The sequence below is a fragment of the Stegostoma tigrinum genome, unplaced genomic scaffold (assembly GCF_030684315.1).
Source record: "Stegostoma tigrinum isolate sSteTig4 unplaced genomic scaffold, sSteTig4.hap1 scaffold_346, whole genome shotgun sequence".
NCBI lineage: Eukaryota > Metazoa > Chordata > Chondrichthyes > Orectolobiformes > Stegostomatidae > Stegostoma > Stegostoma tigrinum.
The window spans coordinates 120,340-141,321 of record NW_026728274.1 but is presented as its reverse complement, the minus strand read 5'-3'; the positions used below and the strand labels follow the sequence as shown (position 1 = coordinate 141,321).

General features: G+C 55.5%; 1 protein-coding gene across 2 annotated transcripts in view; it reads left to right on the top strand.

The window, feature by feature from the left end:
- The first annotated feature begins 6,933 nt into the window (after positions 1 to 6,933).
- LOC125449582 (thioredoxin-related transmembrane protein 2) overlaps positions 6,934 to 20,982 on the top strand; it is a 57,674-nt gene continuing 43,625 nt past the window's right edge. Inside the window, exon 1 of one of the 2 annotated variants that reach the window (XM_059643944.1) lies at positions 6,934 to 7,380. In XM_059643944.1, coding sequence (XP_059499927.1) covers positions 7,354 to 7,380 — 27 coding nt within the window. In that variant the 5' untranslated portion in view covers positions 6,934 to 7,353. The remainder of the gene's footprint in view (positions 7,381 to 20,982) is intronic. The other variant, XM_059643945.1, reaches the window with a different exon arrangement.

The window sequence follows — 20,982 nt, the reverse complement described above, 5'->3', positions numbered from 1 at the left end:
AGAGGGATTAACATCAGGAGGGATACAGTCAGTAACACAGGGCGCTGGGTGGAAGAGGGGTTACTGAGTGACAGTGTGAGGGAGAGGGATTAACATCAGTAGGGATACAGTCAGTAACACGGGGCCCTGGGGGGAGAGAGGGGTTACTGAGTGACAGTGTGAGGGAGAGGGATTAACATCAGTAGGGATACAGTCAGTAACACAGGGCGCTGGGGGGAGAGGGGTTACTGAGTGACAGTGTGAGGGAGAGGGATTAACATCAGGAGGGATACAGTCAGTAACACAGGGCGCTGGGGGGGGGGAGAGGGGTTACTGAGTGACAGTGTGAGGGAGAGGGATTAACATCAGTAGGGATACAGTCAGTAACACAGGGCGCTGGGGGGGGAGAGGGGTTACTGAATGACAGTGTGAGGGAGAGGGATTAACATCAGGAGGGATACAGTCAGTAACACAGGGCGCTGGGGGGAGAGGGGTTACTGAGTGACAGTGTGAGGGAGAGGGATTAACATCAGTACAGATACAGTCAGTAACACAGGGCACTGGGGGGGGAGAGGGGTTACTGAGTAACAGCGTGAGGGAGAGAGATTAACATCAGTAGGGATACAGTCAGTAACACAGGGCCCTGGGGGGGAGAGGGGTTACTGAGTGACAGTGTGAGGGAGAGGGATGAACATCAGGAGGGATACAATCAGTAACACAGGGCGCTGGGGGGAGAGGGGTTACTGAGTGACAGTGTGAGGGAGAGGGATTAACATCAGGAGGGATACAGTCAGTAACACAGGGCACTGGGCGGGAGAGGGGTTACTGAGTGACAGTGTGAGGGAGAGGGATTAACATCAGGAGGGATACAGTCAGTAACACAGGGCGCTGGGGGGGAGAGGGGTTACTGAGTGACAGTGTGAGGGAGAGGGATTAACATCAGTAGGGATACAGTCAGTAACACAGGGCGCTGGGGGGAGAGGGGTTACTGAGTGACAGTGTGAGGGAGAGGGATTAACATCAGGAGGGATACAGTCAGTAACACAGGGCGCTGGGGGGGGGAGAGGGGTTACTGAGTGACAGTGTGAGGGAGAGGGATTAACATCAGTAGGGATACAGTCAGTAACACAGGGCGCTGGGGGGGGAGAGGGGTTACTGAATGACAGTGTGAGGGAGAGGGATTAACATCAGGAGGGATACAGTCAGTAACACAGGGCGCTGGGGGGGGGGAGAGGGGTTACTGAGTGACAGTGTGAGGGAGAGGGATTAACATCAGTAGGGATACAGTCAGTAACACAGGGCCCTGGGGGGGGAGAGGGGTTACTGAGTGACAGTGTGAGGGAGAGGGATTAACATCAGTAGGGATACAGTCTGTAACACAGGGCCCTTGGGGGAAGAGGGGTTACTGAGTGACAGTGTGAGGGAGAGGGATTAACATCAGGAGGGATACAGTCAGTAACACAGGGCGCTGGGGGGAGAGGGGTTACTGAGTGACAGTGTGAGGGAGAGGGATTAACATCAGTACAGATACAGTCAGTAACACAGGGCACTGGGGGGGGAGAGGGGTTACTGAGTGACAGCGTGAGGGAGAGAGATTAACATCAGTAGGGATACAGTCAGTAACACAGGGCCCTGGGGGGGAGAGGGGTTACTGAGTGACAGTGTGAGGGAGAGGGATGAACATCAGGAGGGATACAATCAGTAACACAGGGCGCTGGGGGGAGAGGGGTTACTGAGTGACAGTGTGAGGGAGAGGGATTAACATCAGGAGGGATACAGTCAGTAACACAGGGCACTGGGCGGGAGAGGGGTTACTGAGTGACAGTGTGAGGGAGAGGGATTAACATCAGGAGGGATACAGTCAGTAACACAGGGCGCTGGGGGGGAGCGGGGTTACTGAGTGACAGTGTGAGGGAGAGGGATTAACATCAGTAGGGATACAGTCAGTAACACAGGGCGCTGGGGGGAGAGGGGTTACTGAGTGACAGTGTGAGGGAGAGGGATTAACATCAGGAGGGATACAGTCAGTAACACAGGGCGCTGGGGGGGGGGGAGAGGGGTTACTGAGTGACAGTGTGAGGGAGAGGGATTAACATCAGTAGGGATACAGTCAGTAACACAGGGCGCTGGGGGGGGAGAGGGGTTACTGAGTGACAGTGTGAGGGAGAGGGATTAACATCAGTAGGGATACAGTCAGTAACACAGGGCCCTGGGGGGGGAGAGGGGTTACTGAGTGACAGTGTGAGGGAGAGGGATTAACATCAGTAGGGATACAGTCAGTAACACAGGGCGCTGGGGGGGGGAGGGGTTACTGAGTGACAGTGTGAGGGAGAGGGATTAACATCAGTAGGGATACAGTCAGTAACACAGGGCGCTGGGGGGGGAGAGGGGTTACTGAGTGACAGTGTGAGGGAGAGGGATTAACATCAGGAGGGATACAGTCAGTAACACAGGGCGCTGGGGGGGGAGAGGGGTTACTGAGTGACAGTGTGAGGGAGAGGGATTAACATCAGTAGGGATACAGTCAGTAACACAGGGCGCTGGGGGGGGGAGAGGGGTTACTGAGTGACAGTGTGAGGGAGAGGGATTAACATCAGTAGGGATACAGTCAGTAACACAGGGCCCTGGGGGGGAGAGGGGTTACTGAGTGACAGTGTGAGGGAGAGGGATTAACATCAGTACAGATACAGTCAGTAACACAGGGCCCTGGGGGGGAGAGGGGTTACTGAGTGACAGTGTGAGGGAGAGGGATTAACATCAGTACAGATACAGTCAGTAACACAGGGCCCTGAGGGGGAGAGGGGTTACTGAGTGACAGTGTGAGGGAGAGGGATTAACATCAGTTGGGGTACAGTCAGTAACACAGGGCCCTGGGGGGGGAGAGGGGTTACTGAGTGACAGTGTGAGGGAGAGGGATTAACATCAGGAGGGATACAGTTAGTAACACAGGGCCCTGGGGGGGAGAGGGGTTACTGAGTGACAGTGTGAGGGAGAGGGATTAACATCAGTAGGGATACAGTCAGTAACACAGGGCCCTGGGGGGGGAGAGGGGTTACTGAGTGACAGTGTGAGGGAGAGGGATTAACATCAGTACAGATACAGTCAGTAACACAGGGCCCTGAGGGGGAGAGGGGTTACTGAGTGACAGTGTGAGGGAGAGGGATTAACATCAGTAGGGATACAGTCAGTAACACAGGGCGCTGGGGGGGAGAGGGGTTACTGAGTGACAGTGTGAGGGAGAGGGATTAACATCAGTAGGGATACAGTCAGTAACACAGGGCCCTGGGGGGGAGAGGGGTTACTGAATGACAGTGTGAGGGAGAGGGATTAACATCAGTACAGATACAGTCAGTAACACAGGGCGCTGGGGGGGAGAGGGGTTACTGAGTGACAGTGTGAGGGAGAGGGATTAACATCAGTAGGGATACAGTCAGTAACACAGGGCGCTGGGGGTGGGGGAGAGGGGTTACTGAGTGACAGTGTGAGGGAGAGGGATTAACATCAGTAGGGATACAGTCAGTAACACAGGGCCCTGGGGGTGGGGGAGAGGTTACTGAGTGACAGTGTGAGGGAGAGGGATTAACATCAGTAGGGATACAGTCAGTAACACAGGGCCCTTGGGGGGGAGAGGGGTTACTGAGTGACAGTGTGAGGGAGAGGGATTAACATCAGGAGGGATACAGTCAGTAACACAGGGCCCTGGGGGGGGAGAGGGGTTACTGAGTGACAGTGTGAGGGAGAGGGATTAACATCAGTAGGGATACAGTCAGTAACACAGGGCGCTGGGGGGGAGAGGGGTTACTGAGTGCCAGTGTGAGGGAGAGGGATTAACATCAGGAGGGATACAGTCAGTAACACAGGACACTTGGGGGGAGAGGGGTTACTGAGTGACAGTGTGAGGGAGAGGGATTAACATCAGTAGGGATACAGTCAGTAACACAGGGCCCTGGGGGGGAGAGGGGTTACTGAGTGACAGTGTGAGGGAGAGGGATTAACATCAGTAGGGATACAGTCAGTAACACAGGGCCCTGGGGGGGAGAGGGGTTACTGAGTGACAGTGTGAGGGAGAGGGATTAACATCAGTAGGGATACAGTCAGTAACACAGGGCGCTGGGGGGGAGAGGGGTTACTGAGTGACAGTGTGAGGGAGAGGGATTAACATCAGTAGGGATACAGTCAGTAACACAGGGCGCTGGGCGGGGAGAGGGGTTACTGAGTGCCAGTGTGAGGGAGAGGGATTAACATCAGTAGGGATACAGTCAGTAACACAGGGCGCTGGGGGGGAGAGGGGTTACTGAGTGACAGTATGAGGGATAGGGATACAGTCAGTAACACAGGGCGCTGGGTGGGGAGAGGGGTTACTGAGTGCCAGTGTGAGGGAGAGGGATTAACATCAGTAGGGATACAGTCAGTAACACAGGGCGCTGGGGGGGAGAGGGGTTACTGAGTGACAGTGTGAGGGAGAGGGATTAACATCAGTAGGGATACAGTCAGTAACACAGGGCGCTGGGGGGGAGAGGGGTTACTGAGTGACAGTGTGAGGGATAGGGATACAGTCAGTAACACAGGGCGCTGGGTGGGGAGAGGGGTTACTGAGTGACAGTGTGAGGGAGAGGGATTAACATCAGTAGGGATACAGTCAGTAACACAGGGCGCTGGGGGGGAGAGGGGTTACTGAGTGCCAGTGTGAGGGAGAGGGATTAACATCAGTACAGATACAGTCAGTAACTGGGGAATTGCAAGTCTATGATACATCCTCATAGTGTAAGAAGGGCGCAATCCAATTGGCCGAACATTCCGAGTGTGGAGGCCTCCCATTGGCCGAGATATTCCCACTGCCTCCCCATTGGCGCAGCTCTTCTAGCCAGCCCTCCCATTGGCCGGTCGCTCACACAGCCCAACCCTCCCATTGGCTGAGTTAAAACAGCCCAGCCCTGCCATTGGCCGAGTTATCACAGCCCCGACCTCCCATTGGCCGAGTTAAAACAGCCCAGCCCTCCCATTGGCCGCCTTAACACAGCCCAGCCCTTCCATTGTAATAAAATGTGAGGCTGGATGAACACAGCAGGCCAAGCGGCATCTCAGGAGCACAAAAGCTGACGTTTCGGGCCTGGACCCTTCATCAGAGATGGCACACTGATTAGACATTCCACTCCCGCACATCCCAGATGTCCAAGTTCTTTAAGGACCGCAACTTCCCCCCCACGGTGATTGAGAACGCCCTTGACCGCGTCTCCCGCATTTCCCGCGACACATCCCTCACACCCCGCCCCCGCCACAACCGCCCCAACAGGATCCCCCTCATTCTCACACACCACCCACCAACCTCCGGATACAACACATCATCCTCCGACACTTTCGCCATTTACAATCCGACCCCACCACCCAAGACATTTTTCCATCCCCACCCCTGTCTGCTTTCTGGAGAGACCACTCTCTCCGTGACTCCCTTGTTCGCTCCACACTGCCCTCCAACCCCACCACACCCGGCACCTTCCCCTGCAACCGCAGGAAATGCTACACTTGCCCCCACACCTCCTCCCTCACCCCCATCCCAGGCCCCAAGATGACATTCCACATTAAGCAGAGGTTCACCTGCACATCTGCCAATGTGGTATACTGCATCCACTGTACCCGGTGCGGCTTCCTCTACATTGGGGAAACCAAGCGGAGGCTTGGGGACCGCTTTGCAGAACACCTCCGCTCAGTTCGCAACAAACAACTGCACCTCCCAGTCGCGAACCATTTCCACTCCCCCTCCCATTCTCTTGATGACATGTCCATCATGGGCCTCCTGCACTGCCACAATGATGCCACCCGAAGGTTGCAGGAACAGCAACTCATATTCCGCCTGGGAACCCTGCAGCCCAATGGTATCAATGTGGACTTCACCAGCTTCAAAATCTCCCCTTCCCCCACTGCATCCCAAAACCAGCCCAGTTCGTCCCCTCCCCCCACTGCACCACACAACCAGCCCAGCTCTTCCCCCCCACCCACTGCATCCCAAAACCAGTCCAACCTGTCTCTGCCTCCCTAACCGGTTCTTCCTCCCACCCATCCCTTCCTCCCACCCCAAGCCGCACCCCCAGCTACCTACTAATCTCATCCCACCTCCTTGACCTGTCCGTCTTCCCTGGACTGACCTATCCCCTCCCTACCTCCCCACCTATACTCTCCTCTCCACCTATCTTCTTTACTCTCCATCTTCGGTCCGCCTCCCCCTCTCTCCCTATTTATTCCAGTTCCCTCCCCCCATCCCCCTCTCTGATGAAGGGTCTAGGCCCGAAACGTCAGCTTTTGTGCTCCTGAGATGCTGCTTGGCCTGCTGTGTTCATCCAGCCTCACATTTTATTATCTTGGATTCTCCAGCATCGGCAGTTCCCATTACCCCAGCCCTCCCATTGGCCGGGTTAACACAGCCCAGCCCTCCCATTGGCCGGGTTAACACAGCCCAGCCCTCCCATTGGCCGGGTTAACACAGCCCAGCCCTCCCATTGGCCGGGTTAACACAGCCCAGCCCTCCCATTGGCCGGGTTAACACAGCCCAGCCCTCCCATTGGCCGGGTTAACACAGCCCAGCCCTCCCATTGGCCGGGTTAACACAGCCCAGCCCTCCCATTGGCCGGGTTAACACAGCCCAGCCCTCCCATTGGCCGGGTTAACACAGCCCAGCCCTCCCATTGGCCGGGTTAACACAGCCCAGCCCTCCCATTGGCCGGGTTAACACAGCCCAGCCCTCCCATTGGCCGGGTTAACACAGCCCAGCCCTCCCATTGGCCGGGTTAACACAGCCCAGCCCTCCCATTGGCCGGGTTAACACAGCCCAGCCCTCCCATTGGCCGGGTTAACACAGCCCAGCCCTCCCATTGGCTGAGTGCCCCGTCCATTAGACGCTATTACCTGGTAACTCCCTCATGATGTAGAAGGGGTCATGGAGGACTCCGCCCCCCGCCCCGCCTGTTTTCCGAAGCGGGTCGTCGTTCCCTGCAGCAGTTGGCGGCGGTCCTGGGCCCGGGCCTCCTCCAGGCACCGACACTGCTTGCTGCTGCTGTTGCTTGGCGAACGAGCCCATGGCCGGCGAGGTGGTGCCCAACAGGGAAGACTCACTTTGCGAGAAGAGAGTATTGATGGCGTCCATGGCATAACCTACACCGCCCCCATAAAAAGACAACAACAACCGCCGCCGTTGACTCGTTATCGGTCACGGGGCGCCATCTTTGTTTTTCTCCCTGTCACGTGTCTGCCCTGACTGGGCGGACAGAACACGCCGCTAAGAGACCGCTTTATCCAATCGCAGCTCGGCAGCCTGCCCCGACCGTCTGATGGGCGTCCGTGTAGTCCAATAGGACGCAGTAATGCGTCGTATAAGCGTTGATGGGCATTTGCCTTGTCCAATCCAAGGTCAGTCGTCATCTAATGGGCGTGGTGCCCCTCCTCGTCCAATGTGACGGCGCGAGGCTTCCCCTAACCGTCGAGCGTCTTGTTCAATGGTCACTTCGAGACAAGTTGCTCGGCGGGGAGGGGCCGCCCAATCAAAGGCCACGGGGGCGGGCACGTCCAGTGACAGACGTTCCTCCTATCCAATCGTAGGTGCGGTCTGGGCGTCCGCCGTTTGACGATGAACGTCGCTAGGCTGTTGATGGATGGCCGTAACGTCCAATCGAAACAGCGGACGGTCCGGCGTAGCGTCCAATTAGGCGCCCCCCCAACCTGACAACCCGTCGCGCACGCCGGTTGGCCCAGGCCGATGCCACTCAGTCGGTCGCCGACCAATAGAGGTGTGGGTTTGGGGCGGGGACTGCAGGTGATGTGGTCTTGAGATGGAAAAAGTGCTAATAATGATGATAACTTTAAGTAGACACATCCTCTGTCACACCGATTGGAACAAATACAAGGCGGAAAGAGATTTTTGGTCAGTTAGGGGTACCAAGGGGTTTTACAAAGAGCTCACTGTCAGATTGCAGATGGCGGAAATGGCAGAGGATGATGGGTTGGATCTGGAGGTTGGTGGGATGGTACCTGAGGACGAGGCGTTGTTATTGCGGGGAGCGGGGTGTACGGGTTGAGTTACCAGTGTCTACGCCAGCCCCAACCCCCACCCCCACCTCTTCCTCCGTTACATCGAAGACGGTATCGGCGCAGCCTCGTGCTCCAGCCACTTCACCGACACCTTCCACCCCAACCTTAAGCTCACCTGGACCATCCCCAACCTGGACCCCTCTGTCTCCATCTCTGGCAAGTGTTAATCCATTTCAAGCCCAGCGACTCCCACAGCTACCATGAATACACCTCCTCCCACCCACCTTCCTGCAAGAATGTCAACCCCTATTCCCAACGCCTTCGCCTCCGCCGCATCTGCTCCCGGGAATGAGGCATCCCACTGTAGGGCCAGATGTCCTCGTTTTTCAAGGACCGCGACTCCCCCCCCCCCCCCCCCCCCCCCCCCCCGCAGCGGTGAAAAATGCCCTCGATCGCATCTCTCACGTTTCCCGCAACTCATCCCTCACACCCCCACCCGCAAATAAAAACCAGAACAGAATCCATCCACCAACCTCCGGATCCAACGCATCATCCTCTGCCATGGAGAACCACAACTTCAACTGGGACAACGCCAAGATCCTGGCAGAGAGAAGCACGGGAATTCCTAGAAGCATGGCACTCCACGAAGGAGGCTATTAATAAACACATTGAACTCGACCCCATATACATTCCACTACCGAGGAAATCCGGGAGTGAGGCCATCCATCGCAACAGACCCCAGAGTTTAAAAACCAGGTGGGAAAACACACCCAACGCTTCATCAGAGGCTGCACTGAGGATGTTTCCCCGGAACGGGAACAAAACATCTGCGGAACAACACACCAGCTCAGCGAGCCACTCCACCACAACACCCACAACCCAAGGTACAGATTTACCTGCCACCTGCAATCTGACCCAACCGCCAAAGACATTTTTCCCTCCCCACCCTTATCTGCCTTCCGGAGGGACCGCTGTCTCCATGACTCCCTTGTCCACCCCACACTCCCCACCACACCCGGCACTTTTCCCTGTAACCGCAGGAAGTGCTACACCTGCCCCTACACCTCCCCCCTCAACCCCATCCCAGGCCCCAAGGAAACCTTCCACATTCAGCAGATATTCACCTGCACATCTGCTAATGTGGTATACTGTATCGTCTGGTCCCGTTGTGGCCTCCTCTACACCGGGGAAACCAAACAGAGGCTCGGAGACCACTTAGTGGAACACCTTGGTTCACGACAAATAACTGCACCTCCCAGTCGCGAACCATTTCAACTCCCCCTCCCATTCCTCAGACAACATGTCCATCATGGGCCTCCTGCAGTGCCACAATGATGCCACCCAAAGGTTACAGGAACAGCAACTCATATTCCGCTTGGGAACCCTGCAGCCTAATGGTATCAATGTGGAGTTCACAAGCTTCAAAATCTCCCCTCCCCCCACCATGGCATCCCAAAACCAGCCCAGCTCATCCCTGCCTCCTTGACCTGTCCATCTTTTCTCCCACCTCTCCTCTCCTTCCACCTCAACCCCAACCCCCACCTCCTTGACCTGTCTGTCTTCACTTGACTGACCAACCCCCACCCTAACTCCCCACCTACACTCACCTTTACTGGCTCCATCCCCGCCTCTTTGACCTGTTTGTCTCCTCTCCACCTATCTTCTTCTTTATTCATCTTCCATCTGCTTTCCCCCTCTCTATTTATTTCAGAATCCCCTTCCACTCCCCCATTTCTGAAGAAGTGTCCAGAACCGAAACGTCAGCCTTCCTGCTCCTCTGACGCTGCTGGGCCTGCTATGTTCATCCAGCTCCACACCGTGTTATCTCAGATTCTCCAGCATCTGCAGTTCCTGCTATCAGTGTCAGAACAGACTAGATGGCCTGAATGGCCTAATTCTGCCCCAAATCTTAGGGTCTAATGGACTGAAATGTCGATGATTGATCAGAACGTTTGGGAATAGTACTTTTCCCACACCTTCCCCAAACAAAATGTCAGTTGGAAAGTCTGGGGAAATAATTTGGATAGGCCACAATGAGAGTATGGTGTGCAGTTCTGGCATCAACATTATTGGAGGGGATGTGCTAGCACTGGGGAGGATGCAGAGGAGATTTACCAAAGTGACTGACTAGGCTTGAGACTTTCAGTGATGAAGAGTAGGGCGACATGGTGGCACAGTGGCGAGCACTGCAGCCTCACAGTGCCAGGGACCCGGGTTTGATCCCACCCTCGGGTGACTGTCTGTGTGGAGTTTGCACGCTCTCCGTGTGTCTGCGTGGGTTTCCTCCGGGTGCACCGGCTTCCTCCCACAGTCCAGAGATGTGCAGGTTAGGGTGGAGGGGCTATGCTAAATTGTCCCATAGTGTTCAGGGATGTGTGGATTGAGGTGGGCTATAGGGGGATAGGCCTGAGGAGGAAGCTATGAGGGTCAATGTGGACTTGTTGGGCTAAAGAGCCTGTTTCCACACTGTAGTGATTCTAAGAGAGATTGGATCAGACTGGGGTTGTTTTCTTTGGAGTGGAAGAGACAGGAAGGAACATTATTGTGATGTGTGCAATTTTGAGGGGCCTAGATAGGAGGAGACTTTACCATTGGGTCAGAAGGACCAGGAATTTAAGGTTAAAGGCTAGAGTGAAAGAGGATTGGATTAGATTCCCTCCAGTGTGGAAACAGGCTCTTCAGCCCAACAAGTCCACACTGCCCCATGCAGCATCCCACCCAGACCCATCGCCCTGTAACCAACACACCCCTGAACACTACGGGCAATTTAGCATGGCCGATACACCTAGCCTGCACATCTCTGGACTGTGGGAGGAAACCGGAGCACCCGGAGGAAACCCACGCAGACACGGGGAGAATGTGCAAACTCACACAGACAGTCGCCTGAGGCTGGAATCGAACCCAGGTCGGGTGGCGCTGTGAGGCTGCAGTGTGAACCACTGAGCCACCGTGCTATCCTCAAATGGAGATGAGACTAAAACTATTGGAGGTGTTGGCCTGTGGTATTATCACTCGAATGCTCATGCAGACACCCAGATAACTTTTGAATCCTACAATGTTAGATTTTTGGAATTTGATTCAATAAATGTCGAGAATTAAGAGTCTAATGATGACCACGTTGATCGTCCATTTGGTTTACTAATGCCATTTTGAGGGAGAAAACTGCTGTCCTTACACAGTGTGGAGCTGGAGGAGCACAGCAGGCCAGGCAGCATCAGGGGAGCGGGAAAGTTGACGTTTCGGGTCCATCAGGAAATGGGGGAGGGGAAAGGTAAACCTGAAATAAAGAGAGAGAGGAGGGGTCGGGCTGGGGAAGGCAGGTGGGATGGTGATGGGCGAGTGCAGGTAGGGAGTGGTGAGGATTGGTAGAGATCCCCTGAGGTCTTTCCAGAGAGAGGAGGATAACTTCTTCAAGATAGGATCCACCCCTTCCCCCATCCCCAATCCCCCATTTCTGAAGAAGGGTCCCCACCTGAAAGGTCAGCTTTCCTGCTCCTGTGATGCTGCTGGGCCTGCTGTGTTCATCCAGCCCCACACCATGTTATCTCACATTCTCCAGCATCTGCAGCTCCTGTTACCCCTCTGCTCCTCTGATGCTGCTTGTCCTGCTGTGTTCATCCAGCCCCACACCTTGTTATCTCACATTCTCCAGCATCTGCAGTTCCTGTTACCCCTCTGCTCCTCTGATGCTGCTTGTCCTGCTGTGTCCATCCAGCCCCACACCTTGTTATCTCACATTCTCCAGCATCTGCAGCTCCTGTTACCCCTCTGCCCCTCTGATGCTGCTTGGCCTGCTGTGTTCATCCAGCCCCACACCTTGTTATCTCACATTCTCCAGCATCTGCAGCTCCTGTTACCCCTCTGCCCCTCTGATGCTGCTTGTCCTGCTGTGTTCATCCAGCTCCACACCATGTTATCTCACATTCTTCAGCATCTGCAGTTCATGTTACCCCTCTGCTCCTCTGATGCTGCTTGGCCTGATGTGTTCATCCAGCCCCACACCATGTTATCTCACATTCTCCAGCATCTGCAGCTCCTGTTACCCCTCTGCTCCTCTGATGCTGCTTGGCCTGCTGTGTTCATCCAGCCCCACACCATGTTATCTCACATTCTCCAGCATCTGCAGCTCCTGTTACCCCTCTGCTCCTCTGATGCTGCTTGGCCTGATGTGTTCATCCAGCCCCACACCTTGTTATCTCACATTCTCCAGCATCTGCAGCTCCTGTTACCCCTCTGCCCCTCTGATGCTGCTTGTCCTGCTGTGTTCATCCAGCCCCACACTGCGTTATCTCTGACTCCAGCATCGGCAGTTCCTACTGTCTCTGCTGCCCTTACCTGGTCTGGCCTACGTGTGACTCCTGACCCACAGGAATGTGATTGACACTTAGCTGCCCGTTGGCATGGGCAACAAATATATGTGTAAATAAATAAACACACCCCACACCCCGCGAATAAATGAAAACACAACATTGGCAATCATGTTGCAAGTTGCACAAAACTTCAGTCAGGCCACATTTGGAGGATTTTTTGCAATTTTGGATGCCACGTTTAAAGGAAAGATGTGAATGATTTGAAGAGGGCACCTGGATTGGGCTTAAGGAAATGTTTGGCAAACATGGATTGTTTTCGTGAGAGCATCAGAGGCTGATGGACCTGATAGAAGTATGTAAAGTTACGACAGGCGTGGATCAGGGAGATAGTCAGTGTCTAATTTCCAGGTGGAAATGTCGAATACTAGGGATGTAGGTTTCAGGTGAGAGGGAGAAAGTTGTGCAAGATTTTTTTTTACACAAAGGGTGATAGGTGCCTGGAAAATGCAACTTGGGGAGGTGGCAGGAGCAGGTATGGTGGTAATGCTTAAGAGGCTTTAGGACAGACAGGTCAGCAGGCACGGAACAGATAACAAAGTGTGAAGATGGATGAACACAGCAGGCCAAGCAGCATCTCAGGGGCACAAAAGCTGACGTTTCGGGCCTAGACCCTTCATCAGAGAGGGGGATGGGGAGAGGGTTCTGGAATAAATAGGGAGAGAGGGGGAGGCGGACCGAAGATGGAGAGTAAACAAGATAGGTGGAGAGAGTATAGGTGGGGAGGTAGGGAGGGGATAGGTCAGTCCAGGGAAGACGGACAGGTCAAGGGCGTGGGATGAGGTTAGTAGGTAGGAGATGGAGGTGCGGCTTGGGGTGAGAGGAAGGGATGGGTGAGAGAAAGAACAGGTTAGGGAGGCAGAGACAGGTTGGACTGGTTTTGGGATGCTGTGGGGGGAGGGGAAGAGCTGGGCTGGTTGTGTGGTGCAGTGGGGGGAGGGGACGAACTGGGCTGGTTTTGGGATGTGCTGGGGGAAGGGGAGATTTTGAAGCTTGTGAAGTCCACATTGATACCATTGGGCTACAGGGTTCCCAAGCGGAATATGAGTTGCTGTTCCTGCAACCTTCGGGTGGCATCACTGTGGCACTGCAGGAGGCCCATGATGGACATGTCATCTAGAGAATGGGAGGGGGAGTGGAAATGGTTTGCGACTGGGAGGTGCAGTTGTTTATTGCGAACCGAGAGGAGGTGTTCTGCAAAGTGGTCCCCAAGCCTCCGCTTGGTCTCCCCAATGGAGAGGAAGCCGCACCGGGTACAGTGGATGCAGTATACCACATTGGCAGATGTGCAGGTGAACCTCTGCTTAATATGGAAAGTCATCTTGGGGCCTGGGACAGGGGTGAGGGAGGAGGTGTGGGGGCACAGGTCTGTACAGGTCGCGTTAAAAATCTAAATCTGTTACTCAGGCTCTAGTACTTTAAAACTCTAAGACCCGACTACTCTGATACTCTAAAAGGTAGCACTGTGTTCAGCAGTGCGTTCTCTCAGCACCAAGGACCTGGGTTCGATCCCACCCTTGGGTGACTGTCTGTGTGGAGTTTGCACATTCTCCCCGTGTCTGTGTCGGTCCCCTCGGGGTGCTCCAGTTTCCTCCCACAGTCCAGGGATGTGCGGGTTAGGGTGGATTGGCCGTGCTAAATTGTCCCATAGTGTCCAGGGATGTGCAGGTTAGGGTGGGTTGGCCGTGCTAAATTGTCCCATAGTGTCCCAGGGATGTGCAGGTTAGGGTGGGTTGGCCGTGCTAAATTGTCCCATAGTGTCCAGGGATGTGCAGGTTAGGGTGGGTTGGCCGTGCTAAATTGCCCCATAGTACCCAGGGATGTGCGGGTTAGGGTGGATTGGCCGTGCTAAATTGTCCCATAGTGTCCAGGGATGTGCGGGTTAGGGTGGGTTGGCCGTGCTAAATTGTCACATAGTGTCCAGGGATGTGCAGGTTAGGGTGGGTTGGCCGTGCTAAATTGTCCCATAGTGTCCAGGGATGTGTGGGTTAGGGTGGGTTGGCCGTGCTAAATTGTCCCGTAGTGCCCAGGGATGTGCGGGTTAGGGTGGATTGGCCGTGCTAAATTGTCCCGTAGTGCCCAGGGATGTGCGGGTTAGGGTGGGTTGGCCGTGCTAAATTGTCCCGCAGTGCCCAGGGATGTGCGGGTTAGGGTGGGATTGGCTGTGCTAAATTGTCCCATAGTGCGCAGGGATGTGCAGGTTAGGGTGGGTTGGCCGTGCTAAATTGTCCCGTAGTGCCCAGGGATGTGCGGGTAAGGGTGGGATTGGCCGTGCTAAATTGTTCCGTAGTGCGCAGGGATGTGCAGGTTAGGGTGGGTTGGCCGTGCTAAATGATCCCATAGTGCCCAGCGATGTGCGGGTTAGGGTGGATTGGCCGTGCTAAATTGCCCCATCGTGCCCAGGGATGTGCAGGTTAGGGTGGATTGGCCGTGCTAAATTGTCCCGTAGTGCCCAGGGATGTGCAGGTTAGGGTGGATTGGCCGTGCTAAATTGTCCCATAGTGCCCAGGGATGTGCGGGTTAGGGTGGACTGGCCGTGCTAAATTGTCCCATAGTGCCCAGGGATGTGCGGGTTAGGGTGGATTTGCCGTGCTAAATTGTCCCGTAGTGCCCAGGGATGTGCGGGTTAGTGTGGGTTGGCCGTGGTAAATTGTCCCATAGTGCCCAGGGATGTGCGGGTTAGGGTGGATTGACCGTGCTAAATTGTCCCGTAGTGCCCAGGGATGTGCAGGTTAGGGTGGATTGGCCGTGCTAAATTGTCCCATAGTGCCCAGGGATGTGCGGGTTAGGGTGGACTGGCCGTGCTAAATTGTCCCATAGTGCCCAGGGATGTGCGGGTGAGGGTGGATTTGCCGTGCTAAATTGTCCCGTTGTGCCCAGGGATGTGCGGGTTAGTGTGGGTTGGCCGTGGTAAATTGTCCCATAGTGCCCAGGGATGTGCGGGTTAGGGTGGATTGACCGTGCTAAATTGTCCCATAGTGCCCAGGGATGTGCGGGTTAGGGTGGATTGACCGTGCTAAATTGTCCCGTACTGTCCCAGGGATGTGCGGGTTAGGGTGGATTGGCCGTGCTAAATTGTCCCATAGTGTCCCAGGGATGTGCGGGTTAGGGTGGGTTGGCCATACTAAATTGTCCCGTAGTGTCCCAGGGATGTGCGGGTTAGGGTGGATTGGCCGTGCTAAATTGTCCCATAGTGTCCCAGGGATGTGCGGGTTAGGGTGGATTGGCCGTGCTAAATTGTCCCGTAGTGTCCAGGGATGTGCGGGTGAGGGTGGATTGGCCGTGCTAAATTGTCCCATAGTGTCCAGGGATGTGCGGGTTAGGGTGGGTTGGCCGTGCTAAATTGTCCCATAGTGCCCAGGGATGTGCGGGTTAGGGTGGATTTGCCGTGCTAAATTGTCCCGTAGTGCCCAGGGATGTGCGGGTTAGTGTGGGTTGGCCGTGGTAAATTGTCCCATAGTGCCCAGGGATGTGCGGGTTAGGGTGGATTGACCGTGCTAAATTGTCCCGTAGTGTCCCAGGGATGTGCGGGTTAGGGTGGATTGGCCGTGCTAAATTGTCCCGTAGTGTCCCAGGGATGTGCGGGTTAGGGTGGGTTGGCCGTGCTAAATTGTCCCGTAGTGTCCCAGGGATGTGCGGGTTAGGGTGGATTGGCCGTGCTAAATTGTCCCATAGTGTCCCAGGGATGTGCGGGTTAGGGTGGATTGGCCGTGCTAAATTGTCCCATAGTGCCCAGGGATGTGCGGGTTAGGGTGGATTGGCCGTGCTAAATTGTCCCATAGTGTCCAGGGATGTGCGGGTTAGGGTGGGTTGGCCGTGCTAAATTGTCCCATAGTGTCCAGGGATGTGCGGGTTAGGGTGGGTTGGCCGTGCTAAATTGTCCCGTAGTGCCCAGGGATGTGCAGGTTAGGGTGGGTTGGCCGTGCTAAATTGTCCCATAGTGTCCCAGGGATGTGCGGGTTAGGGTGGATTGGCCGTGCTAAATTGTCCCATAGTGTCCCAGGGATGTGCGGGTCAGGGTGGATTGGCCGTGCTAAATTGTCCCGTAGTGTCCCAGGGATGTGCGGGTTAGGGTGGATTGGCCGTGCTAAATTGTCCCATAGTGTCCCAGGGATGTGCGGGTTAGGGTGGGTTGGCCGTGCTAAATTGTCCTGTAGTGCCCAGGGATGTGTGGGTTAGGGTGGGTTGGCCGTGCTAAATTGTCCCATAGTGCCCAGGGATGTGTGGGTTAGGGTGGGTTGGCCGTGCTAAATTGTCCCATAGTGCCCAGGGATGTGTGTGTTAGGGTGGGTTGGCCGTGCTAAATTGTCCCATAGTGCCCAGGGATGTGCTGGTTAGGGTGGGTTGGCCGTGCTAAATTGTCCCATAGTGCCCAGGGATGTGAGGGTTAGGGTGGGTTGGCCGTGCTAAATTGTCCCGTAGTGCCCAGGGATGTGCAGGTTAGGGTGGGTTGGCCGTGCTAAATTGTCCCGTAGTGCCCAGGGATGTGCGGGTTAGGGTGGGTTGGCCGTGGTAAATTGTCCTGTAGTGCCCAGGGATGTGCAGGTTACGGTGGATTGGCCGTGCTAAATTGTCTCATAGTGTCCAGGGATGTGCGGGTTAGGGTGGGTTGGCCGTGCTAAATTGTCCCGTAGTGCCCAGGGATATGTGGGTTAAGGTGGATTGGCCGTGCTAAATTGTCCGGTAGTGCCCAGGGATGTGCAGGTTAGGGTGGGTTGGCCGTGCTAAATTGTCCCGTAGTGCCCAGGGATATGTGGGTTAGGGTGGATTGGCCGTGCTAAATTGTCCCGTAATGCCCAGGGATGTGCGGGTTAGGGTGGGTTGGCCGTGCTAAATTGTCCCAGAGTGCCCAGGGATGTACAGGTTAGGGTGGATTGGCCGTGCTAAATTGTCCCATAGTGCCCAGGGATGTGCAGGTTCGGGTGGGTTGGCCGTGCTAAATTGTCCCATAGTGTTCCAGGGATGTGCGGGTTAGGGTGGATTGGCCGTGCTAAATTGTCCCATAGTGTCCCAGGGATGTGCAGGTTAGGGTGGGTGGGCCGTGCTAAATTGTCCCGTAGTGCCCAGGGATGTGCGGGTTAGGGTGGGTTGGCCGTGCTAAATTGTCCCGTAGTGTCCCAGGGATGTGCGGGTTAGGGTGGGTTGGCCGTGCTAAATTGTCCCGTAGTGTCCCAGGGATGTGCGGGTTAGGGTGGATTGGCCGTGCTAAATTGTCCCGTAGTGCCCAGGGATGTGCGGGTGAGGGTGGGTTGGCCGTGCTAAATTGTCCCGTAGTGCCCAGGGATGTGTGGGTTAGGGTGGGTTGGCCGTGCTAAATTGTCCCGTAGTGCCCAGGGATGTGTGGGTTAGGGTGGATTGGCCGTGCTAAATTGTCCTGTAGTGCCCAGGGATGTGTGAGTTAGGGTGGATTGGCCGTGCTAAATTGTCCCGTAGTGCCCAGGGATGTGTGAGTTAGGGTGGATTGGCCGTGCTAAATTGTCCCATAGTGTCCCAGGGATGTGCGGGTTAGGGTGGACTGGCCGTGCTAAATTGTCCTGTAGTGCCCAGGGATGTGTGAGTTAGGGTGGATTGGCCGTGCTAAATTGTCCCGTAGTGCCCAGGGATGTGTGAGTTAGGGTGGATTGGCCGTGCTAAATTGTCCCATAGTGCCCAGGGATGTGCGGGTTAGGGTGGATTGGCCGTGCTAAATTGTCCTGTAGTGCCCAGGGATGTGTGAGTTAGGGTGGATTGGCCGTGCTAAATTGTCCCATAGTGCCCAGGGATGTGCGGGTTAGGGTGGACTGGCCGTGCTAAATTGTCCCATAGTGTCCAGGGATGTGCGGGTTAGGGTGGATTGGCCGTGCTAAATTGTCCCATAGTGCCCAGGGATGTGCAGGTTAGGGTGGATTGGCCGTGCTAAATTGTCCCATAGTGCCCAGGGATGTGCAGGTTAGGGTGGATTGGCCGTGCTAAATTGCCCCATAGTGCCCAGGGATGTGCGGGTTAGGGTGGATTGGCCGTGCTAAATTGTCCCATAGTGCCCAGGGATGTGCGGGTTAGGGTGGATTGGCCGTGCTAAATTGTCTCATAGTGCCCAGGGATGTGCAGGTTAGGGTGGATTGGCCGTGCTAAATTGTCCGGTAGTGCCCAGGGATGTGCAGGTTAGGGTGGGTTGGCCGTGCTAAATTGTCCCGTAGTGCCCAGGGATATGTGGGTTAGGGTGGCTCGGCCGTGCTAAATTGTCCCGTAGTGCCCAGGGATGTGCAGGTTAGGGTGGGTTGGCCGTGCTAAATGATCCCATAGTGCCCAGGGATGTGCGGGTTAGGGTGGGTTGGCCGTGCTAAATTGTCCCATAGTGCCCAGGGATGTGCAGGTTAGGGTGGATTGGCCGTGCTAAATGATCCCATAGTGCCCAGGGATGTGCGGGTTAGGGTGGGTTGGCCGTGCTAAATTGTCCCATAGTGCCCAGGGATGTGCGGGTTAGGGTGGGTTGGCCGTGCTAAATTGTCCCATAGTGTCCCAGGGATGTGCGGGTTAGGGTGGGTTGGCCGTGCTAAATTGTCCCATAGTGCCCAGGGATGTGCGGTTTCTGGTGGGTTGGCCGTGCTAAATGATCCCATAGTGCCCAGGGATGTGCGGGTTAGTGTGGGTTGGCCGTGCTAAATTTTCCCATAGTGCCCAGGGATGTGCGGGTTAGGGTGGATTGGCCGTGCTAAATTGTCCCATAGTGCCCAGGGATGTGCGGGTTAGGGTGGGTTGGCCGTGCTAAATTGTCCCATAGTGCCCAGGGATGTGCGGGTTAGGGTGGGTTGGCCGTGCTAAATTGTCCCATAGTGCCCAGGGATGTGCGGGTTAGGGTGGGTTGGCCGTGCTAAATGATCCCATAGTGCCCAGGGATGTGCGGGTTAGGGTGGGTTGGCCGTGCTAAATTGTCCCATAGTGCCCAGGGATGTGCAGGTTAGGGTGGGTTGGCCGTGCTAAATTGTCCCATAGTTCCCAGGGATGTGCAGGTTAGGGTGGGTTGGCCGTGCTAAATTGTCCCATAGTGTCCAGGGATGTGCAGGTTAGGGTGGGTTGGCCGTGCTAAGTTGTCCCATAGTGCCCAGGGATGTGCAGGTTAGGGTGGGTTGGCCGTGCTAAATTGTCCCGTAGTGCCCAGGGATGTGCAGGTTAGGGTGGGTTGGCCGTGCTAAATTGTCCCATAGTGTCCCAGGGATGTGCGGGTTAGGGTGGATTGGCCGTGCTAAATTGTCCCATAGTGTCCCAGGGATGTGCAGGTTAGGGTGGGTGGGCCGTGCTAAATTGTCCCGTAGTGCCCAGGGATGTGCGGGTTAGGGTGGGTTGGCCGTGCTAAATTGTCCCGTAGTGTCCCAGGGATGTGCGGGTTAGGGTGGATTGGCCGTGCTAAATTGTCCCATAGTGCCCAGGGATGTGCGGGTTAGGGTGGATTGGCCGTGCTAAATTGTCCCATAGTGTCCAGGGATGTGCGGGTTAGGGTGGGTTGGCCGTGCTAAATTGTCCCATAGTGTCCAGGGATGTGCGGGTTAGGGTGGGTTGGCCGTGCTAAATTGTCCCATAGTGCCCAGGGATGTGCGGGTTAGGGTGGATTTGCCGTGCTAAATTGTCCCGTAGTGCCCAGGGATGTGCGGGTTAGTGTGGGTTGGCCGTGGTAAATTGTCCCATAGTGCCCAGGGATGTGCGGGTTAGGGTGGATTGACCGTGCTAAATTGTCCCGTAGTGTCCCAGGGATGTGCGGGTTAGGGTGGATTGGCCGTGCTAAATTGTCCCGTAGTGTCCCAGGGATGTGCGGGTTAGGGTGGGTTGGCCGTGCTAAATTGTCCCGTAGTGTCCCAGGGATGTGCGGGTTAGGGTGGATTGGCCGTGCTAAATTGTCCCATAGTGTCCCAGGGATGTGCGGGTTAGGGTGGATTGGCCGTGCTAAATTGTCCCATCGTGCCCAGGGATGTGCGGGTTAGGGTGGATTGGCCGTGCTAAATTGTCCCATAGTGTCCAGGGATGTGCGGGTTAGGGTGGGTTGGCCGTGCTAAATTGTCCCATAGTGTCCCAGGGATGTGCGGGTTAGGGTGGATTGGCCGTGCTAAATTGTCCCATAGTGTCCCAGGGATGTGCGGGTCAGGGTGGATTGGCCGTGCTAAATTGTCCCGTAGTGTCCCAGGGATGTGCGGGTTAGGGTGGATTGGCCGTGCTAAATTGTCCCATAGTGTCCCAGGGATGTGCGGGTTAGGGTGGGTTGGCCGTGCTAAATTGTCCTGTAGTGCCCAGGGATGTGTGGGTTAGGGTGGGTTGGCCGTGCTAAATTGTCCCATAGTGCCCAGGGATGTGTGGGTTAGGGTGGGTTGGCCGTGCTAAATTGTCCCATAGTGCCCAGGGATGTGTGTGTTAGGGTGGGTTGGCCCTGCTAAATTGTCCCATAGTGCACAGGGATGTGCTGGTTAGGGTGGGTTGGCCGTGCTAAATTGTCCCATAGTGCCCAGGGATGTGAGGGTTAGGGTGGGTTGGCCGTGCTAAATTGTCCCGTAGTGCCCAGGGATGTGCAGGTTAGGGTGGGTTGGCCGTGCTAAATTGTCCCGTAGTGCCCAGGGATGTGCGGGTTAGGGTGGGTTGGCCGTGGTAAATT